The 22465-nt window shown below is 34.2% G+C and overlaps 1 protein-coding gene across 1 annotated transcript in view; it reads right to left on the bottom strand.

Moving 5' to 3' along the window:
• The window catches only part of SUCO (SUN domain containing ossification factor), a 91023-nt gene that overhangs the window by 41466 nt on the left and 27092 nt on the right, over nucleotides 1–22465 (bottom strand). The window contains 7 exon segments of the mRNA XM_003357538.4: nucleotides 1926–2031; nucleotides 4094–4201; nucleotides 14849–14916; nucleotides 15970–16094; nucleotides 16785–16908; nucleotides 21639–21789; nucleotides 22019–22156. Coding sequence (XP_003357586.3) covers nucleotides 1926–2031; nucleotides 4094–4201; nucleotides 14849–14916; nucleotides 15970–16094; nucleotides 16785–16908; nucleotides 21639–21789; nucleotides 22019–22156 — 820 coding nt within the window.

The raw sequence follows: 22465 nt of genomic DNA, 5'->3' as shown, positions 1-22465 counted from the left end.
TAAAAAGGACTTTGTAATTGGGGTTTAGTTCTTTCAGGTTAAAGAAAATCCAGGTAAACTCACATAATATTTATCACTATAAAATGAGAATTAGAATTAAACGTTTTTAGGGCTTCCTATCGTGGCTCAGCAGTTAATGAACCCAACTAGTATCTACGAGGACGTGGATTTGGTCCCTGGCCTCGCTCACTGCATTAATGACCTGGCATTGCCATGAGCTGTGGTATAGGTCACAGACACGGCTCAGACCTGGTGTTGCTGTGGCATTAGCCAGTGGCTATAGCTCCGATCTGACCCTTAGCCTGGGAACTTCCATGTGCCGCATCCCTAGCCCTAAAAAAGAAAAAATAAAGTCAATGTTTTTGATTTTTAGTCTAAATTCTACCAAAAAAAAAAGGCTTTTAAGAAAACCAATCATCAAAATGCTTATAGTCTTCCATCAAAAAAAAAAAAAAAAAAAAAAAAAGACCAAGTAGGGAGTTTTATAAGGGATTTTTTTATATCACCATAAAATTCACTTCCATTGTTAACAAAGTAGATGATACAAAGAATGATTCTCTGAACTATTTCATAACATATTGTCTTAATTGTAAAATTAGGTACCTGCTAAATTACTTTTAACATTTTTTTACTCACCACAGGGTAGAAATTGTGCTATAAAAAAGGTCATTTACTAATTGTTTCGGTATTCACTCTAAAAAAAATTGAAAATGGGAGTTGCCGTCATGGCTCAGTGGTTAATGAACCTGACTAGTATCTGTGAGGACTCGGGTTCGATCCCTGGCCTTTCTCAGTGGGTTAAGGATCCGGCGTTGCCGTGAGCTGTGGTGTAGGTCACTGACTCGGCTAGGATCTGGCATTGCTATGACTGTGACATAGGCCATTGGCTACAGCTGCAATTTGACCCCTAGCATGGGAACTTCCACATGACGTGGGTAGGGCCCTAAAAAGACAAAAAGAAAAAGAAAAAAAGAAACTGAATATATTCTTTTATTTTTCTGAACACTTGTTGAAACACTGAGAATATCAACTGTACTTTAAAAACAGAATTTAGCATTTTTATACTGAGACTACAAGTTTTATACTGAATACTACAAGTTTATCCATTTACAGAAGCCAATTTAATACATGCTTTAAAAAAGGGACAGAAAGTAAAATCCCAAAAGACAATTAGGTAGCTGTAAGTTTTCACATCTAAAAGAAAAGATTAGAAAGAAAATAGAGCTGCTGTCATTCCAAAAGGCTGTATTATTAACACAGCTGTACTTTAAAAGTATGGCTATATTATTTTAAAGAAAAAAAAGAGGAAATGAGAGGAATAGGAAATTCCCATATTTTGTCTAAATCAAATTCAAGATTGATTAATTTTACTTTGGTAGATAATTCTACCTCTACATTAGTAGAGGAAGCAGCAGGAATACTGAATTTAAGTGGTTAAAACTTTATGCAAAATTGTTATTCTGACATACTATTGCACTTAAATACACAAAAGGCAAAAAGCTATGACAAACAATTGGATATTAAAATGGAAATGATCTTAACAATCAGTTTCTAATAAGAAATGAACCTGCTATAAGACTTTGGGCACTAACTGATTTGAATTTTAAAATAGAAAGAAATATACTATGAAGATGACATTTTATATCAACTCAAAAAACCTTAAGAGTTTTAACTTGGAATTTCATTAGAGCCAAAGACAGCAAAAAAAAAAAAGGCCTGGGTTTCCAGTTATACAAAATGGAATGTATTAATATTTGTCCCATAAAATAATATGTTCAAGTAAGAACTGTTTTATTTAAAGGAATATTGCAGGAAATTTCCTCTTAATTTCTCTTATTTCTAAGCAGGTGAGGTAATAAGCTACAGAGTATGAAGAGCTGGTATGTTTTCATTATAGCACCTAGTTTCATATATATAAAGATTACCTTCACATATTTTGCATACATCTGTTCATCTAAAGGGAAACTCTGGACATTCCTCTCATCTCTACCATGGAAAGTACCCAGCTTGATCCACTTACTTGTGGGGTACCTAGAAAACAGAAAATATATTCTTTTTTTCAAAATCATAAATCACACATTGAGAGGTTTCAGCACATTTTCAAAAGATATCCTGAGCATTTTTTTCTTCTCTAGATAAACATACGCACATAACAAAGTTTAAATATGAGTTAAGTATTGAGTTAAGGAAACACATTTTCTTTTCCAACTAAACTCTGACAGGTTCCTTGTTATGAGAAAAAAACTGTCTTAAAAAACCACACCATTAGAATAGAATGCAAGACAAGGGAAAGACAAAAGTAGGACCAGGACAGCTTCTTGGGATTTTGGAAAGAGCTTCCAAGTAATCTGGAGGTTTTAAAACAGAAAGCAGCCAAGAGATTGTTTTGGAAGAATGAAGTACTACTCTTTACACACCAGTAAGTGTGTGATGACTTATACTTTTATATAAAGTATAAGTACTGGGAGAAAGGGAAACAGAAAAGAATCCTTTATTATCTACCATATTTGAATTTCACAGATCATACCTGCTGTTCCTCCTTTAAAAGAAATCTAATACACAAGAGCCCCCAAACTATTATTTTTGCTTACTACCATATTTAATGAATCCCTCAAAGCAATGAGTGGTCCCTTACTACATTAAACTTAAAAAATATACTGTAACTTGTAGAGCTGAACATGTCCATTTGACATATATGACAATTACAGCTTACAGAAAAGGAAATGACCTTAGCAAGGTTAGCAAAAGAAAAAAATGAATTCTTAGATCTTGAGGATTCATTTCAAAAACTGTATATATGCAATGCTAGCGTGGAGTAGACAAAGAACACCACAGCAAACCCTTAATATCAAGAGAAGAATGATTAAATAAATAACAGCATCCTTCATGGTAGATCATGGGCATGCCAAACACTTATGGAATGAATAAACACCTCCATGGGCAGGAAAATACAAAGTACTCATTAAAAATTATGTATTTTGGAGTTCCCGTCGTGGTGCAATGGTTAACAAATCCGACTAGGAATCACGAGGTTGCAGGTTTGATCCCCGGACTCGCTCACTGGGTTAAGGATCTGGCGTTGCTGGGAGCTGTGGTGTAGGTCATAGATGTGGCTCAGATCCCGCATTGCTCTATGGCTGAGGCATAGTCGGGTGGCTACAGCTCTGATTCGACCCCTAGCCTGGGACCCTCCATATGCCTCGGTTGTGGCCCTAAAAAAAAAACAAAAAAAAGTGTTTTAAACACAAAAGGATATTCTCAAGATGTAAGCATTGAAAAATGATTTTCTAGTAGAATTATAAATATATAAATCTGTAGGAAAGACTGTAAGGACCATATAAAAATGCTAATACAGTTATCTTTGGTGGAGAGGACTGGGGTTCTCTACCAAATTCCTTATATGTTTATTTCTTTCATAAAAACACACACACCAAAGGTTTTAAAATATACTATAACAAAGATATACTTCATGATATAAAATGAGGTACTAATGTATGTTTTTAATTTTAAAAGGAAATGTTTGGAAGCAATAGAGCATAATAGTTACAAGTAAGCACTTTAGAGTCATACTGATCTATATTTGCATCTTGGTGTCCAACTCACAAGTCATGTGACCTAGACAAGCTACTCAATCTCTCCTACTGTTTCCTCATCTCATAAGGGAAAAACATCAGAGAATTGCTATATTATAAGGTGTGCTTGTTTTTTTTTTTTTTTTTTGCTTTTTAGGGCTTCACTCGCAGCACGTGGAGGTTTCCAGGCTAGGGGTCGAATTGGAGCTACAGCTGCCGGCCTACACCACAGCTCCCAGCAACGCCAGATCCTTAACCCACTGACTAAGGCCAGAGATCAAACCCACAGCTTCATGGTTCCTAGTCAGATTCGTTTCTGCTGCACCACAACAGGAACTCCGTAACTACTACATAAGTTAATGGAAGTAAACTGATTAGCAAGTGCCTGCCCTACAGTAATATTATTATTGTTCTTACAAATTGATTAAAATACAAAATAAAGTTTTAAAATGTGACCCATTTTAAAATTTTTACTCTGAAGATTCAACATAAACTCTGTAGAAACAAGCTTTGTAATTTACCTGTCACTGATAGAAACCAGAAAATCCTTAGGAGTAGACGAGAATAACTCATAATTTGCAATATCAAGCTGTTTTACTTGAATTGGCTCACAAAGTTCAATAACAAACCTTTAAAAAGAACACAAGAAAATTATTTAAATAAACCAACCAAAATGACAGTTCATATTAAACATACTATTAACAGTTTACATAAACTAGACTTCCATTAAGTTACTCATTAGAAAATTTAAGGAAGAAAGTTCACAGCCTTAGTTATATACAAGAAAGTATTAACTTTCCCAAGCATCTCATTGGTGAGAAAAAAAAGATACTGATTTTGTCCTATAATATTTTTCTAAAAGATTCTTTAATGACAAAGCTCATTCATGGCAAAGGAATGACTTGACTAAGAACAGCTAATAAGAGTATAACCTGACTAGTCCAGAGGGCAGTTTGGCCATACTGTCTCAAAAGGAACCACAGCCTTTGATTAAGCAATATATTTTTAGAAATGTAATTGAAGGACACATGGTTCCAAACAATCACCTTTATATATACATCCTAATATATCAAAGCACAGTTTATAAGAACAGGGGAAAAAAAGTCAACCAAGATGTTTAGTACAGGGGGGTGGGGGGATGTGCTTGGGCTGTGGGATGGAAATCCTGTGAAATCAGATTGTTATGATCATTATACAACTGCAGATGTGATAAATTCATTTGAGTAATGAAAAAAAAAAGATGTTTAGTACAGAAGATTGATTAACAAATGATGGCTCCTCAGACAATCCAATACCAAATAGCTATTAAAAATGTTACTAGGAACTAGACATTATACTTACATAAGAATCTAGAAAATATAAACTAATATATAGTGACAGAAAACAGGGAGTTCCCGTCGTGGCGCAATGGTTAACGAATCCGACTAGGAACCATGAGGTTGCAGGTTCGGTCCCTGCCCTTGCTCAGTGGGTTAAGGATCCGGCGTTGCTGTGAGCTGTGGTGTAGGTTGCAGACGCAGCTTGGATCCCCCGCTGCTGTGGCTCTGGCGTAGGCTGGCAGCTACAGTTCCGATTAGACCCCTAGCCTGGGAACCTCCATATGCCACGGGAGCAGCCCAAGAAATGGCAAAAAGACAAAGAAAAAAAAAAAGAAAGAAAGAAAACAGTTCTGTAATTGCTATAGAGATAAGGGCTGGGAGGGAAAAATTATAAAAGGACATGAGGAAACTTTGGGGGATGGATATGTTTATTATCTTTATTGCGGTGATGGTTTCATAGATGTATACATATAAAAATTTATCATATTGTACACTTTAATATTTTACAATGTATTTTACATGTAGTTTTTATGTCAATTATGCCTCAATAAAGGTTTGGGACTGGCATTGCACACTGAGGTATATGGAATGACTGGACGATGGGGACCCGCTATATGGCACAAGGATCTCTATCCAATAATTTTGTGATTATTTATGTGGGAAGAGAATCTGAAAGAGAACAGATGTGTATTCATGTATAACTGAATCACTCTGTTATGTATCAAAAATTGTTACAACACTGTAAATCAACTATACTTCAATAAAACTAAAAAATGAAAAAAACACCACAATTATCCATTAAAAAAATACAACAAACTAATGAATAAAACAAAAAAGAAGCAGACTCACAGAAACAGAGAACAAATTAGTTGTTACCAGTGGAGGGGCAGTAAGGATAAAGAAGAAAAAAAGGGTTATTATGCAATGATATGAAATCATCTGTATGTGAAACTTTTGAAAAAATGATACTTGAGATACATATTGGTGAACATGGAAAGATGCCACAAAATACTGATGTTTAGGAAAAAAATTAAAAGTATAGTTCCATTTGTGTAAAATAAAACTTCATATAGCATGGAATTGGGGGAAAAGATATATTCATAACATCTAACACTGTAATCAATACTTTCATAAACTAATTTTATATCAAATGAGATTATATATACTAACAATTAAGTGCTTAATAAATCAAAAGCAGTAACATTAACATACTTTGTTCATTTTAGAGAGCAACAGAAGTGAGCAACAGCCATGATTCAGTGAAAAGCTCATGAAAAAAAGTAAACTAACATTTGCTAAATACTTACTCTCAGTCAGATACCATGTTAGGTAATTTATATCCATCCTTTGCTTTAATTCTTACAAAAGCAAGGGACATTACCTCCATTTTATAAAATCATTCAATAATCACAAATTGGTTGCTTCACATTGTCCCCTTCTTCCTTTTTAGTAACAAAACCTGGCCCTTGACTCCAAGATGTAGCTGAGCAAAGGCCATCCATTAAAGAATGTTTTTCCCAGTCTTGGCCGTTACTTGGAACATTACTTAGTTCCAGAAGATAGGATGTGAGCAAAAGTGTCCAGTGCAACTTCTGGGTCAGGTCTTTAAAAGGAAGTTGCCACCTCTCCATCTGCTTTCTCCTACCTTATACGCTAGAATGAGGATATGGTAGGGAAATAAATCATCTCAGCAATGCAGGCAGGGATAACATCTTCGGGATGGACAAAAAAAAAAAAAAATGACAGAAAGTATGTGGGTTCTTTAATTGTTCCGTTGCACCTCTGGACAACCTACCAGTTTTACTTTTTATGTCAGATAAAATTAAATATCTCTCTTATTTAAATCATGGTTATTTGGAGCAGAATCAAAAGCCCTAACTAATAGCCATTTAGCCAATAAGCAGTAATGCTAAAAGTCAAAACATACATCTATCTAGCTCCAAAGCCTAAACATTGTCCATACCACCACAACATCCTGGGAAGAGGGAACTAAAGAAAATTAGACTCAGACTTCGCTTCTTATTGACAATGGAGAAATAAATCTAAAAGAGCATTAAGAATAAAAAGCTAATTCTCCTCCCTTTTTTTTTTTTTTTTTTTTTTTTTTTTTTTTTGCATACAGTGCTCTCAATTTCTAAGACAGAAGCTATATTATTACCAATTAAAATAAGCTTTCATGAGAGTGCCCTGATAGCCCAGCAGTTTAGGACTCAGCGTTGTCATTGCTGTGGCTCAGGTTACTGCTATCACCTAGGTTCAATTCCTGGCTCAGGAACTTCCATATGCTGTAGTCACAGCCGAATAAATAAATTTAAAAAATTAAAAATAAAATAAGCTTTTGGGTAAATGTATTACCAGCTATAAGGAGTCAATTTACCAGGAAGATCTAACAATTTTAAACTTGTATGAAACTAATGAATAGATTCAATATATAAAATATTAGTATCTATGTATGTATAATTATTCCTCATGGAAATTCATTTTAAAATGCTCTTTCATCTTATTGCCTCATCTTTTGCTTTCTTAGAAGCAGAGAACACCATATGTCAATTAAGACAACTACATATAATGGCTAACAAAACTAATTTCTACATACTTTTCTTAATTATTTATAGGTCAGGAATTTTAAAAAGATCAGTAAAATAGCAGATCTAAACATAAGAGTAGTTTGATAAAATACCATGTACCAAAATTTAGATGATATGCCCATACTATCCAAAGCAATCTACAGATTCAATTCAATCCCTATCAAAAACACCAATGGCATTTTTCACAGAAGTAGAACAAATAACTTTAAAATTTATATGGAAACATAAAATGTCCCCAATAGCCAAAACAACCTTGAGAAAGAACGGAGCTGGAAGAATCATGTTTCCCAACTGCAGAGCTACAGTAATCAAAACAGTATGGTATGGGCAAAAAAACAGCCCAGAAATAAACCCATACACCTATGGTCAATTAATCTACAACAAAGGAGGCAAGACTACATAATGAAGAAAAGACAGTCTATTCAATAAGTGGTGCTGAGAAAACTGGGAAGCTATGTGTAAAAGAATGAAATTGAAACATTCTCTAATACCACATAGAGAAGGGAAATTTATAACCTTGAATGTGTATATTAGAAAAAAATTTTTTCTCTTTTTAGGGCTGCACCCATGGCATACAGAAGTTCCCAGGCTAGGGGCTGAATCAGAACTGCAGCTGCAAGCCTACACCACAGCCACGGCAACACCGGATCCAAACCACGTCTGCAACTGATGTCACAGCTTGCAGCAATGCCGGATCCTTAATGTTACCACTGAGCAAGACCAGGGTTTGAACCCTCATCCTCATGCACACATATCAGATTCTTAACCTGATGAGCCACACTACAGTAATGTCAAAATAAACTTTTTTTTTTTTGGTCTTTTTGCCATTTCTTGGGCTGCTCCCATGGCATATGGAGGTTCCCAGGCTAGGGGTCTAATGGGAGCTGTAGCTGCCAGCCTATGCCAGAGCCACAGCAACACGGGATCCAAGCCCATCTGCGACCTACACCACAGCTCACGGCAACGCCAGATCCTTAACCCACTGAGCAAGGGCAGGGATCAAACTCGCAACGTCATGGTTCCTAGTCAGATTCGTTAACCACTGCGCCATGACAGGAACTCCAAAATAAACTTTTTTTAAGTTCAAGAGACTAAATAAAGTACAAAATAATAGAAATTCAAGCATAAATCCATCAAACAGGAAAAAAAAAAAAAAAAAACAAAACGAGATGGAATCAGTAAAGCTAAAATAGACTCCAACTTACAGGAAAAGGCATAAATTAAAATATTAGAAATTTTTTAAAAGAAAAAATCTTTAAAACAGAAAAGATTTTTAATAAGAGACTACCATAAACAACATTAATACAAAAATTTTCAAAATGGATTAAAAACAAATTCCTAGAAAATGTAACTTACCAAGAAGAAAACCTAGTCTTATAATCATTTCTTTTAAATGTAGTTTTTAAAGTTTCTCACCTATTCATACAAGTATAAAATAATGCATGCACAAGATTTATAGTAATTATCATAGCAAAATACTGTAAAAACCCAAATACCATCAGGAGAAGACAAGTTAAATACTTGTACAATCATATAATGGAATTTCATGCAGATATAAGAAAAAATGAGAAAGTTTTGTATGAATGAAACAGAAACATGACCAGATATTTTTATGTTAAAACTTAATTCAAGGTAAGAAATAGCATGTATAAAATGGTACTGTGAGAAACAAAAAATAAAACTGTATTTTTTTGCATAAAGAAACTAAAAATATATATAAAAATTTAACACTGAATAGGAAGATAGGTGACAAACTAGGAGGATTTTTCTCACTGTAACTCCCTTATCTCTTCTAAATATCTTTCAGAGTTTCAGGTATGTGCATGTACCACCTATTTTTTAAATCACCCACTTAATCTGATTTAAAATTAGTATCTTCCCATAGGCCCAAAAGGTTTTACAGTTGAGTTCCAACCTTAGAACATACTGAATCTTGAGAAAAAAAATAACAAAAGTGGAGATATCAGGCTCCTTGACTTCAGATTATATACTATAAAGCTACAAGTAATCAAAACAACATGGTACTGACACAAAAACAGACACACAGATCAATGAAACAGGATAGAAAGCTCAAAAATAAATCCATGTACTTATGATCAATTAATCCATGACAAGGAAGAATATACAATGGAGAAAAGGCAGTCTATTCAATAAGTGGTGCTGGAAAAACTCCACAGCTACATGTAAAAGAATGAGATTAGAGTATTTCCTCACACCATACAAAAATAAACTCAAAATAGATTAAAAACCTAAATGTAAAACCTGAAATCACAGAACTCCTAGAAAAGAACACAGGCAGAATACTCTTTGACCTAAATCACACCAATATTTCTTGAGATCTGTCTCCTAAGTTGAAGCCTTTGTACAGCAAAGACAACTATTGAATGGAAGAAAATATTTGCAAATGATATGATTGATAAAGGGTTAATATACAAAATTCACAAACAACTTATACAACCAATATCAAAAAAACCAAAGAACTCAATTTAAAAATGGGTAAAAGATCTGAATTGCCATTTTTCCAAGAATTTATACAGATGGCCAATAGGCACGTGAAAAATGCAACATATAACACATGTTGACAAGGATGTATAGAGAAGGGACCTTAGCACACAGTTGGTGGAACTGTAAATTGGTGCAGCCACTATTTAAAATGATATGGAGGCTCCTCAGAAAACTAAAATGAAAACTACCATATGATCCAGCAATTCCACTACTTAGTATACATCCAAAGAAAATAAGAACACTAATTCAAAAAGATACATGTAGCCCAATGTTCACAGCAGCATTATTTACAATAGCCAAGATTTGGAAGCAACATAAATTCCCATCAACGGATGAAGAGATAAGATGTGGCATACACACACAATGGAATATTAGCCATAAAAGAATGAAATTCTGCCATTTGCAACAATACAAATGGACTTAGAGCATACTGTGCTTAGTGAAATAAGTTAGAAAAAGATACAACACTCTATGCTATCACTTATATATGGAAACTAAAAAATAAAACAAACCAATGAATATAACACAAAAGAAACAGAATCACAGATAAAGAGAATAAACTCATGGTTAATAGCAGAGAGAGGGAAGAGGAGAGGCAAGATGGGGTATGAAATCAAGAAACAAACTACTACATATAAAATAAATAAGCAACAAAGATACACTGTGCAGCACAGGGAAATACAGTCATTATTTGTGTAATAACTTTAAAAGGAGTATAATCTATAAAAAAATTTTTTTTTTTTCTTTAGGACTGCACCTGCAGCATATGGAAGTTTTCAGGCTAGGGGTCAAATTGGAGCTGTAGCTGCCAGGCTACACCACAGTCACTGCAACTTGGGATCGAGACAAGCGTGCAACCCACACCATAGCTAGCAGCAATGCCAGATCCTTAACCCAGTGAGCGAGGCCAGGGATTGAACCTGCATCCTCATGGATACTAGCCTGGTTTGTTACCACTGAGCCACAATAGAAACTCCTAAAAATATTGAATCACTATCTTGTACATCTGAAACTAATATAATTTTGTAAGTCAACTATACTTCAATTAAAAAAAAGAACCAAAAACAGAGTTCCCATCGTGGCGCAGCGGAAACAGATCTGAGTAGGAACCATGATGTTGCGGGTTTGATACCCGGCCTTGCTCAGTGGACTGGGGATCCGGCACTGCCATGAGCTATGGTGTGGGGTCGAAGACGTGGCTCGGAATCTGGTGTTGCTGTGGCTGTGGTGTAGGCCAACGGCCACAGATCAGATTGGACCCCTAGGCTGGGAGCCTCCATATGCTGTGGTTGCGGCCCTGAAAAGACAAAGAAAAAAAGAAATGTAGAAAATATCTAGTAAGTATCAGGTTAGATGCACTGCCTTCAAAATAAGGAATAAGATGAAATTGCCTACTATCACTGTTTCCACTCACAATTTTCTCAAGGACATAGCCAGCACGTGATGACAAAAGAAAGTAAAACACAAGAAATGGATTATAAATTTTTTAAGCTATAATTTTCTGTGTAGAAATCCCCAAAAATTCTACATATAAACTATTCAAATGGGAGTATAAGAAGGTAGATGTTATCATATATATAAGATTCATACATAAAAAAATAACTGGATATTTACAAACAAAATGTAGTTTTTCAAAAGATATTTTGAAAGCAACAAAAGACAGATACCCACGAATGAATTTAACAAGATATACAATACTTTCACGAAAAGTTTAAAAAGTATCATTAGTAAAAGACATTAAAAACAACTTTAAAAATGATACGCCCTATTTATAGATAAGAAAACTGAGTATATGAAAGTCACCTAAAGATTTGACACAATTCCAAACAAAATCTGACACGACATTTGGGGAACTTAACAGGGTAAGTTTAAGATTTATCAAAAAAAGCAGAATAAGAAGAATAGCCAAGTCAGTCCTGAAAAATGTAGTCCGAAAACTTGCTCTACCAGGTATTAAGAATTATACAGCTGAAGAAAATGTGGTATTACTGCAGGTAATGGTAAACTAAACAAGTGAACAGAACAAAGAGTACAGAAACAAAACCACGTGTTATAAGAGAAATTTATGGTAAAGGCAGCACTGTAAATTAGGGGGAAAAGTGTGAAATACTGAATAAATAATTATGTAAATAGAAAAATGGAGTGGGGGATGAAAACATACCATATTAAAAGCAATTCCATTAGGATTAAAAAACTAAATATGAAATGCATGATTTTTAATTTCTAGAAAAAATTAGTATTTTTTTTAAAGTCAGAAAGGTCTGATATTAAAAATCCAAAATTATAAGACAGATAAGTTCAAGTACATTACAATTAAAAGTTTCTATCCACCAAAAGACATTTAAGAAATAGAAAGGACAGGAGTTCCCGTCATGGTGTAGCAGTTAACGAATCCGACTAGGAACCACAAGGTTGCGGGTTCAATCCCTGCCCTTGCTCAGTGGGTTAAGGATCCGGCGTTGCCGTGAGCTGTGGTGTAGGTTGCAGACGTGGCTCGGATCCCGTGTTGCTGTGGCTCTGGCATAGGCTGGCAGCTACAGCGCCCATTCGACCCCTAGCCTGGGAACCTCCATATGCCGTGGGAGCTGCCCAAGAAATGGCAAAAAGACAAAAAAAAAAAAGGAAAGAAATAGAAAGGACAACTCACAAACTGGAGAAATACCTGCAACATATATAATTTGAAAGTCCTATCCAGAGTTAAGATAAATCATTACATCACACCCATTCTATAAATATACTGCTAAATCATATCTAGACTTCTATTAGACACCCACAGAAAACACAGGTTAAGACAGGCATCTCGGAGGGGAGGAAAAACTGTTGCATGAAAACATGCGCAATCTCATTAGTGATCAAGGACTGACACCTTTCTAGGATAAAAGCTCCAAAGCAGCAGAGATTTCAGTCTAATTTGTGAAAGTGTTATTTCTAGCACCAGCAATATCACATAACAGATGCTCAATAAACATGGAAAGAATGAAGGAAGGAATGAACAAGTGAATGAATGGAGAAACTAACAAGAATGCTCAAAATTCTAAAATGTCAATTATCCTAAAATTCACCTAGAGAGTTGATACAATTCAAAAAAAAACTGCCAGCATTTTTTTTTTTTTTTTAGAATTTGGCAACATGATTCTAAAACTTAAAAAAAAATAAGGAGTAAGAATAGTGAATATTCTTCTGAAGATGAGGTATAAACTTTACTAGATACTAAGATTTGTAAAACTATTATAGTGATACTGTGGTCTTAATATACTTTATATGGGTCAACCGCTCAAATGAGGTGAAATCAGTTAAAGGTGTTCTGAAGATCTTTATACAATGAAAAGACATAAATGGATGAGCAAAAAGTAAAACATAGAGTACACAGGTACACAAATACACGTTGTTTGCAGAAACATTAAAATATAAATGGGTAGCTATGATCACTAGCCAGAATAAAACAAAATAACTGGTTCTTATAACTTTATCCCAGCATGTCTTTGCTTGAAATGTAAAATTTTAGAGCATAAAAACTGAGCTGTTACTGACTATAGGGGCTTTTACAAACAAAAATAAAACACTCTCAAATAACACTTTATGACGTCAAATAACCATTTCCTCAAATTCAATTTGCAGACCAAATGGCATATGGAAAAAATAAGTTTTTTAATATTATCTCTTAATACCTTTAAATACTTTGGTTTTAACTTTAACACTGAACTTAAATATTCATATGGACAAAAGGAGTAAAAGGCAGAAGTAGAAAAGAATAAGCATTATCTTTAAAGGTTAAAGAATTTCTCTTTAAATTAAAAACAATGTTTATATATTATATATGACGGTGGTGATTTACCTTGTCTTTTTTAAAGCAATGAAATCAAATAATTTAATAACGCAGTTATTATACCATACATTATTTACCCTATAAACTGGTTCCTTTGTCTATATTCTTATTTAATGGCAGAATCACAGACCCAAGCAGTGAAGCCAAAATCCTGAAAGACTTCCCAGATGCTTCTCTCTCCTTCACGTCCAATTACTACCCAAGAGCTGTCAATTTTATCTCCTATAAATAGTTTTCATGTCATCTTCTCTTCTGCATCCAAATTGCCAATGCCTTTATTGAAGGCCTCATCTCATACCTGAGCTATGACAACAGGTTCCTAAGTGATTTCCTAGTTTCCAACTGCATTGCACTGCAGGCCATCTTTTGAGGACAAGCCTTCCTAAAATTCCAGTTAGGTCACGTCATTTCCTTCCTTAAAACAAACACTACCTTCCATGATCTTTAAGATAAACTTTTAAGCTGGGTACAGATAGCATCAAATGGCCTGGTTATTGCGAAACTGACTCTTCTGTCTCATCTTCCATGATTACTTTAATTGTACTTCAATTCTTGTCATAACTAAAATAACTTCATCAAATTACTTCTACTTATAGTTGCCCAGTGCCTCTACTTACAGTAGTTAGTTGCCTTTTAGCATTGTTCCCCTATTCTTACAGTTCCTGAATACCTCTGCCTCTATCACCTGTGACTTCAAGGAATTCATCCTTCAAGATTTAGTTCATGAATTCCTTCTCCTAGTCACTCATCCTCTTTTGTAGTTATATCATCTCTGTTCCCCGTAATATCTTTCCAGCAGTACTTTTTATATTATTTGGTAATTTTTTAACAAGATCTGTCAGTTTTTTGTGTGATATCCTTAAAAGGAAAGGCATTTTATTTTCAATTTGTATCCCAGGACCTAAGGTGAGTACAGTACCAGCACCAATCAATCATAAATGTTTATTAAGTGACTATATGAACAAATCAATCTAACCCTAATATAAAATCTTAATACATATACATAGAGTGTGCTTTATTAAATTTTACATTACTTACCAAATTTTAGTGCTGCAAGGATTCAACATATAAAGATCCATATTTTCTATAAGAATAGCAGATGTACTCTATTTTAAAAAGGGGGAAGGGAATAAATTACTTTAGAAAAAAAATTTATTTCAACTCTCAAGCTTCCTAGGTTTTCTATATTTTTAGATCTAAAAATTCACCTAAGAAACATTCATTTGGGAAGAAAGCATAAATGCGGCCAAAATTTACAAGTTACGTCTATAATATGCTAAGTTAGTCTTATAACAAAACATTTAAATGTCTGTTGCAACAGAGGAAAAATTATATTTTTTAATTAGCTATTTTCTCTTGTAAATTTCACAAAGGTTTTAAAAGTTTAAAAACAAAGTGAATGTCCCCTCAGTAGGTGAATGGATAAATAAACTGTGGTATATCCAGACAATGGAATGGAATTACTCAGCACTAAGAAGAAATGAGCTATCAAGCCGTGAAAAGACATGGATGAAACTTATATGCATACAATTAAGTGAAAGAAGCCCATCTGAAAAAGCTATGTATGGTATGATTCCAACTATATGACATTCTAGAAAAGATAAAACTATGAAGAGAGTAAAATGATCAGTGGTTGCTAAAAGTTAGGGGAAGGAAGAAGTGAATAAACAGAGCACAGAGGATTTTTAGGGCAGTAAAAATACTCTGTACACATTTGTCCAAACTCACAGAATGTATAAGAGTGAACTCCGATGTAAACTATGGACTTCAGGTGATAACAATGTGTTAGTATAAGTTCATCAATTGTTAACAAATGTACCTGTCTGGTGGAGAATATTGGTAACAGAGGGGACTAAAATGTGTGGGGGCAGGGGATATATGAAAAATCTCTATACCTCCCTCTCAATTTCACTGTGAACCTGTAATGGCTCTAAAAAATTAAGTTTTTTAAAAAAAAAACAAAAACAGGGTGCAATGTATCAACCAATATACTAAGAATTCATGCAAGAACATGTCTTTACTTTTCAAGTATAACCGTACATTCCTTAGCAAATTAGGAAAACAGCTCATGTTAAAATATAGTTCCCAGGAAACCATGGCTCAAATTAAATAAAGTCACTAGCTATCCATATGTGCAGAAGAATTTTATACTTAAGTACCTTGGCTTCTGGGTTAGCTGCCAAAATTTTGGCACCACATTCTACTGAAGCGTAATTATTTCGATTTTTCTGGACTTTTTTTGTGGCATGTAGACCTCCATTAGAAGATGGATGCATTGATTGACCTGCAAACAAACCTTATTGTGAACATATATATATACATGTTGATTATGACTGAAAATGCCCACAGCAAATAATCTCAAGAGCAATAGGCTGCAATCTAGAGAATAGGTTTCAATGCCTGAGAGAGTATTTTAAAAACTCAAATGAAATTCAAAATGCTTTGCCTTAACAGCTTTAAAATATCCCTAATAAACTAATTAACTAGAGAAATCCACAATACTTGATCTTCGCCTAATATAATCCACAAAATGAAGCTTATCCACGAGAATCAAAACTTTTTTCATATACATTTTATTCTATTAAGGATGAATGCTAGCTATCCTTCTACCTCTAATACCAACAATAATAATTTGTAACTCTGGGACTTATTTTACAACAAAAATAAAATACTTTAGTTCAATTCTATTTATAGTTGAAAGCTTTATGACAAAGAATTTTCCATGCCTCAACTTTCCTCTTATAAACTGAGATAAAAAGTCACTGGTCTGCCTATTTCATCTTTATTTTAGTCTCATTTAATAATTTAAATAATGGTTTAAGACAAAGTAAACTCCATCTGTGTAATCAAAGCATCTTCCTAGGTTTTACCTTTAAAAATTTTTCAAGTTTTATTTTAACAATTAAAAAGAGAATGGCATACTTAAACTAGCTCCTTTGAAAGAAAAAAGAAAGGAATCACAGTGCCTCCTTACTTTTTTCTTTTTCTACTTCCATAACTTTCTTCTTCCATTCATCAAATGTTGGTATATCTTCTGGGTCTTTGGGACTTGTTACAGATGTAGGGTCAATTTCTCCTGATTTTGTATAATCAGAACTCTGAAAGAAATACCAAAAATAAACAAATTTCAGATTTCAAAAAATACAGAGAAAACTGATTAATAACAGTAAATACAAATGTTTCTGTCAAATTAAAGTCCAATTTTATAACAAATGATAGTATTTTGAAAAAAATGTAAAAAGTTTTAGTTTACTTAAAAGTTTCTCTTGAAGGAATTAGAATCTTCTATCTAAGCATCACAGGATGACTCCCTTCACATGTTAGTGATATTATTTGTTAAAAAAAAAAAAACCTGTATTATGTAATTCCCCACAAAAAAACTGTAGAAATTAATAAATACTATAGTTAGTTGTAGTGCATCTACCTTAAAAATCTACATTAAAATGATAAATACATTAAAGGAAGCTAATTAATTTTAGATTAGAATATACTGTTTCTACAAAATCCTTAACAATAAGTACAATTTACATAAAAATTTTATGGTGGATTTAAATACCTAAATGTGAAAAGCAAATTTTAAAGAAAATAAAGGAAAACATCTTCAGGATTCAGGATATAAAATGATTAAACAAGATGAAGAACAAAATCATTTTTATTTATTATTTACTTATTTTTTGGCCACACTCATTATGCAGAAATTCCCAGGCCAGGGATGAAACCCACACCACAGCAGTAACCAGAGCCACAGCAGTTACAATGCTGGACCTTTAACCCACTGAGCCACCAGGGAACTCCAAAGGAATAAATCATTTTTTAAAAGGCTGATACAGGAATTCCCACTGGAACGCAGGGTGTTAATAATCCAACTTGTCTCTGTTGAGGTGCCAGTTCTGTCCATCGACAGAGGAATGGATAAAGAAGATATACACAATGGAATATTACTCAGTCATAAAAAAAGAATGAAATAATGCCAGTTGCAGCAACATGGATGTACTCAGAGATTACCATATTAAATGAATTAAATCAGAAAGGGAAGGACAAATATCATTTGATATCACTCATATGTGGAATCAAAAATACAGCACAAATCAACATATCTACGAAACAAAAATAGACTCACAGCTATAAAGAACAGAATTATGGTTACCAATCATGGTCCCCAACAGAATTGTGTTGGGGAAGGAAGGACTGGGAGTTTTGGATTAGCAGAGGCAAACTACTACATACAGGATAGATAAACAACAAGGTGGTACTGTATAGCAAAGGTAACTCTAACAAATCACAATGGAAAAGATTATGAAAAATAACATATATGTATAACTGAATCACTGTGATGTATTGAAGAAATTAACATAACATTGTAAATAAATTATACTTCATTAAATTTTTTAAAAGATACACATACCCTATGACCCAATAACTCCACGCCTATATATATAAATATCAGTGAAAACATACATACATGCCTAAGAAAATATGCCTAAGAATACTTATTGAAGTACAGTTTATAATATCAAAAAATTAGAAACAATCTAAATATCCATCAATTGAAGAATAGATAAATTGTGGTAGAACCGAAAACAACAGTTAAAATAGTGAATAGACAAAACTCAAAAACAATGTTGAGCAAAATGACACTTAAGAGAAGAATGATGCCATTTTATATTGTTTCAAAATGTGCCAAATAATTTTTTTGGAATGCATACTTGGAAAAACTTTGAAAACATGCTCTAGGAGTACCCGTCGTGGCTCAGGGGTTAACAAATCCAACCAGGAACCATAAGGTTGCGGGTTCGATCCCTGGCCTGGCTCAGTGAGTTAAGGATCTGGTGTTGCCATGAGCTGTGGTATAGGTCGCAGATGCAGCTTGGATCCCGCATTGCTGTGGCTGTGGGGTAGGCCGGCGGCTACAGCTCTGATTCGACCCCTAGCTGGGAACCTCCATATGCTGAGGGTGTGGCCCTAAAAAACAAAAAAATAAGTAAATAAAAACAAAAACATGCTCTAAAATGTAAAAGTAAAAAAAAAAAAAAAAAAATCACCAAATTTAAGACAGCCGTTACATCTTAAGCAGAGAGAGGAAACATAACCAGGAAAGGCATGCAATTCAATAATTTTTCTTAATTAGAATAACATATGCAAGGATGTTCATTCCATTTTAAATTATTTCTGTATTCCTAAAACAATGCATAATGCATTTCTTAACAGTACCTTGAAAAGGGTACAAAATCCATTTTGATAGCTTACTATGGTAAACAGCACAAGTCTCATACATTATATATTTGCTATATTAGAGCACATTTTTGAGCAGTAATACTAATGTATGCTATATTAGGGCATACTTTTGACTACGAATACTCATTAGTATATTAGTGTACATACTAATATAGATACCTATAATCTCCCCTTAGGAAGACTTAGCAAAATAGTTCCTGTACAACTTCCTTCTTAGAGTGTTTTGCAGAACACACTAACTTACCAAATAACGTTACGTAGCTTTATTAAAAAAAATACATAGCAGGGAGTTCCTGTTGTGGTGGAAATAAATCTGACTAGTATCCATGTGGATGCAGTTCGATGTCTGGCCTAGCACAGTGGGTTAGGGATCTGGCATTGCGATGAGCTATGGTGTAGGTCGCAGACGTGGCTCGGAACCTGGATTGCTGCGGCTGTAGAGTAGGCCAGCGGCTGTAGGCCTGATTCAACCCCTAGCCTGGGAACTTCCATATGCCTTGGGTGCAGCCCTAAAAAACAAAACAAAACAAAACAAAACAATACATAGCAGAAAATCACGTTAAAGAACTAGTGTTATACTAATTTCAATTTAAAAAATAATAAAAATCTAATTTGAATAAGAAAATATACAGACACTCTCTGAGGCCCAGGCAAAGCAATCACTATTCACCTTTCAGCAACAAATAAAACTAAACAGTACAATAAAATTCTTTGTAGAGTCTAACAGGCAAAAGGGTAGAATTTTTTTTTTTCTTTTCTATTGTTAGGGCTGTACCTGTGGGATATGGTGCAGCATATGTGGCATATGCAAGTTCCTGTGCTAGGGGTCAAATTGGAGCTGCAGCTGCCAGCTGCCAGCCACAGCAATGCCAGATCCAAGCCACCAGATCTAAGCCACATCTGTGACCTACATCACAGCTTGTGGCAACACAGGATCATTAATCCAGTAAGGGAGGCCAGGGACTGCACCCACATCCTCATGGATACTAGTCAGGTTCTTAACCCATTGAGCCGCAATAGGAACTCCCAAAAAGGTAGAATTTTTAACTGTACTAATTACTTCCTAAATAATATTCAAAAAAATTGTCAGATAATGAGCATATTATAAAGTGTCCAGTAGTTTTGTACACTATCCAGCTCAGGATAATTTTGCCCAGATAGTTTGTGTGAGTGGGAGAGTTTATCCTTGTTATCTCAAGGATCTGCAAGACACTGCTACAAATGGTTAAGGAGAACAAGCAAATCTTGGACAAAACAGGCTGCAATGCTTGAATTTTACATTCGATGATTAAATAGCACAAAGAAGACATTTTTGTAATGTTTGTTTATTTACACCTGTAGTACCTGTCACCTAAATTTTCACATACGCTTGATTTGGCTTCACTGGGAAAATTAGTTCCTTCAAGATGTTGTACTTGAAATGCTGACCTCTTATGTTTATAAGAAGCATCACAGACAGCTGGCCCAAAGACGTAAAGTCTCCAGAATGAAGTTTAGTAGTTGTCAGTGAAGACTGACAGAAAATATGTGAAAGAAAAATTTGGGAACAGAGATCCAAATTTAAAAGAAACAAATATAGATGAGGTACATAGCACTCTGAAATACTCTTGAGTCCACATGTTTGTTTTTTTTTTTTTTTTTTGTTAAGTTCATGGAGTGGCCTTCATCTCTTTCATTTAGCTATTTCTTAGGTAAAAGGAACAGACTTCTCTGTCAACATTTTTTCATGAAATTCTGTACCTGCCTCAAATGAAGCCGAAATAGAACTCAAAAGGAGAAAAGAAAGTAAAACTGCTACATGAGAATGAGACTCATCTTTAAGAATCACATTCTTGACTGGGTCACCTTGCTGTGTAGCAGAAAATTGACAGAACACTGTAAATCAGCTATAATGGAATAAATAAAAATCATTACAAAAAAACCTTACATTCTTTAATATAAGCTAGTCAAGTTGTATTTTGCACACAAATAATGAAGGGTAAAATGTTCCTTTAAAATACTTCTGTTCGAGAGTCTAAATTTAATCTTATATTATTGAGTTAAACTTCTATTCTGAAGACACATAAATTTAATAATCATAGCTTCTTCTACATGGCTCTCTAAAAAATTGCTTAAATAAGGACTTTATGTATCTGGTATCAAACAGTTGATAGTGGCAGAAAACCATTTATAATTAAACGTAACTAAATAATTTTATATATAAGCAGAATACTGGCAATAGTACCATGACATAACGATTTGCTCTCTGGGAGCACAGCTCACTTCAATTCCATGTTCATCACCAGATTCTTTTTGTTTTTGTCTTTGTCCTTTTAGGGCCACACCCATGGCATATGGAGGTTCCCAGGCTAGGGGTCTAATCGGAGCTGTAGCTGCCGGCCTACGCCACAGCCACAGCAATACCAGATCCTTAACCCACTGAGCGAAGCCAGGGATCAAACCCGCAACCTCATGGTTCCTAGTCGGATTAGTTTCTGCTGCGCCACGACGGGAACTCCTCATTCCGACTTTGTGACAAATAAGGTCAGCAAATCATAATATTAGCTAATAATAAAATGTATAATAAAGTAATAGTGCAAGTTTATTTACCTACCTCATTTTTTACATTATCTGAAGTATTCAATGCAGATTTTGGATCACCACCACCTTGATCATTTGATGCAACTTTTGATTCAAATTCCGATTTTGTAATCTTTCCTTTGCCATGTGAAGATGACACATTTTCTATATGCTGGCCAACAAGGCTATTGAAACCAAAAGACATTAAATAAAAAATTTTAGCTGAGTAACAAGTATATGCAATCTAAACTGTTATAAGTGTATATGAGTACAAAGTAAACAAAGAAAGGGGTCGGTTTTCTCTCAGTCATTAAGAGGAATTGAGTAGATTCTAAGTGCACCAAAATCTACTTAAACATGACACTGCAATTTCTTATAGAATCATAAAAAGGGCAAACAACTACTTATACCCACCTTTCAGGTGGACTGACAAAGGAAGGCTGGTCAACTGGAGCACTTGTATCAAGGGCCTCACCAACATCACAATCAGTTTCAGATTGCTCAGTTTCACTTGGCTTAGCTATAGGAATAGTACCAGATTTTTCTATTTCACTAAAATAGAAACAAAAAAGAACCCAATAAATTAATGGACATAATATAGCATAAGTTAAAAGTGAAATTAGTGATTTCCAAAACAAATCTAAGCCATAGAAGAATTCTTTATAGTTGTGCAGAAAGTTTTCAAGAATTAGCATATTTTAAATTGTGTAAATTATTGATTCTTGATCCGTTAGTGCCATTGCTTGGCCTCTAAATAGCTAATTACCAAAATGTAAAACAAAATCTTATAAGTTAATATTTGGTCTTGTCAAAAATAAGATTTTAAATTATTTATTCTAAATGCATATTCTCTCATGTTTC

This window comes from Sus scrofa, chromosome 9 (genome assembly GCF_000003025.6).
Source record: "Sus scrofa isolate TJ Tabasco breed Duroc chromosome 9, Sscrofa11.1, whole genome shotgun sequence".
In the NCBI taxonomy this organism is placed as follows: domain Eukaryota; kingdom Metazoa; phylum Chordata; class Mammalia; order Artiodactyla; family Suidae; genus Sus; species Sus scrofa.
This window is presented reverse-complemented; position numbering and strand designations above follow the sequence as displayed.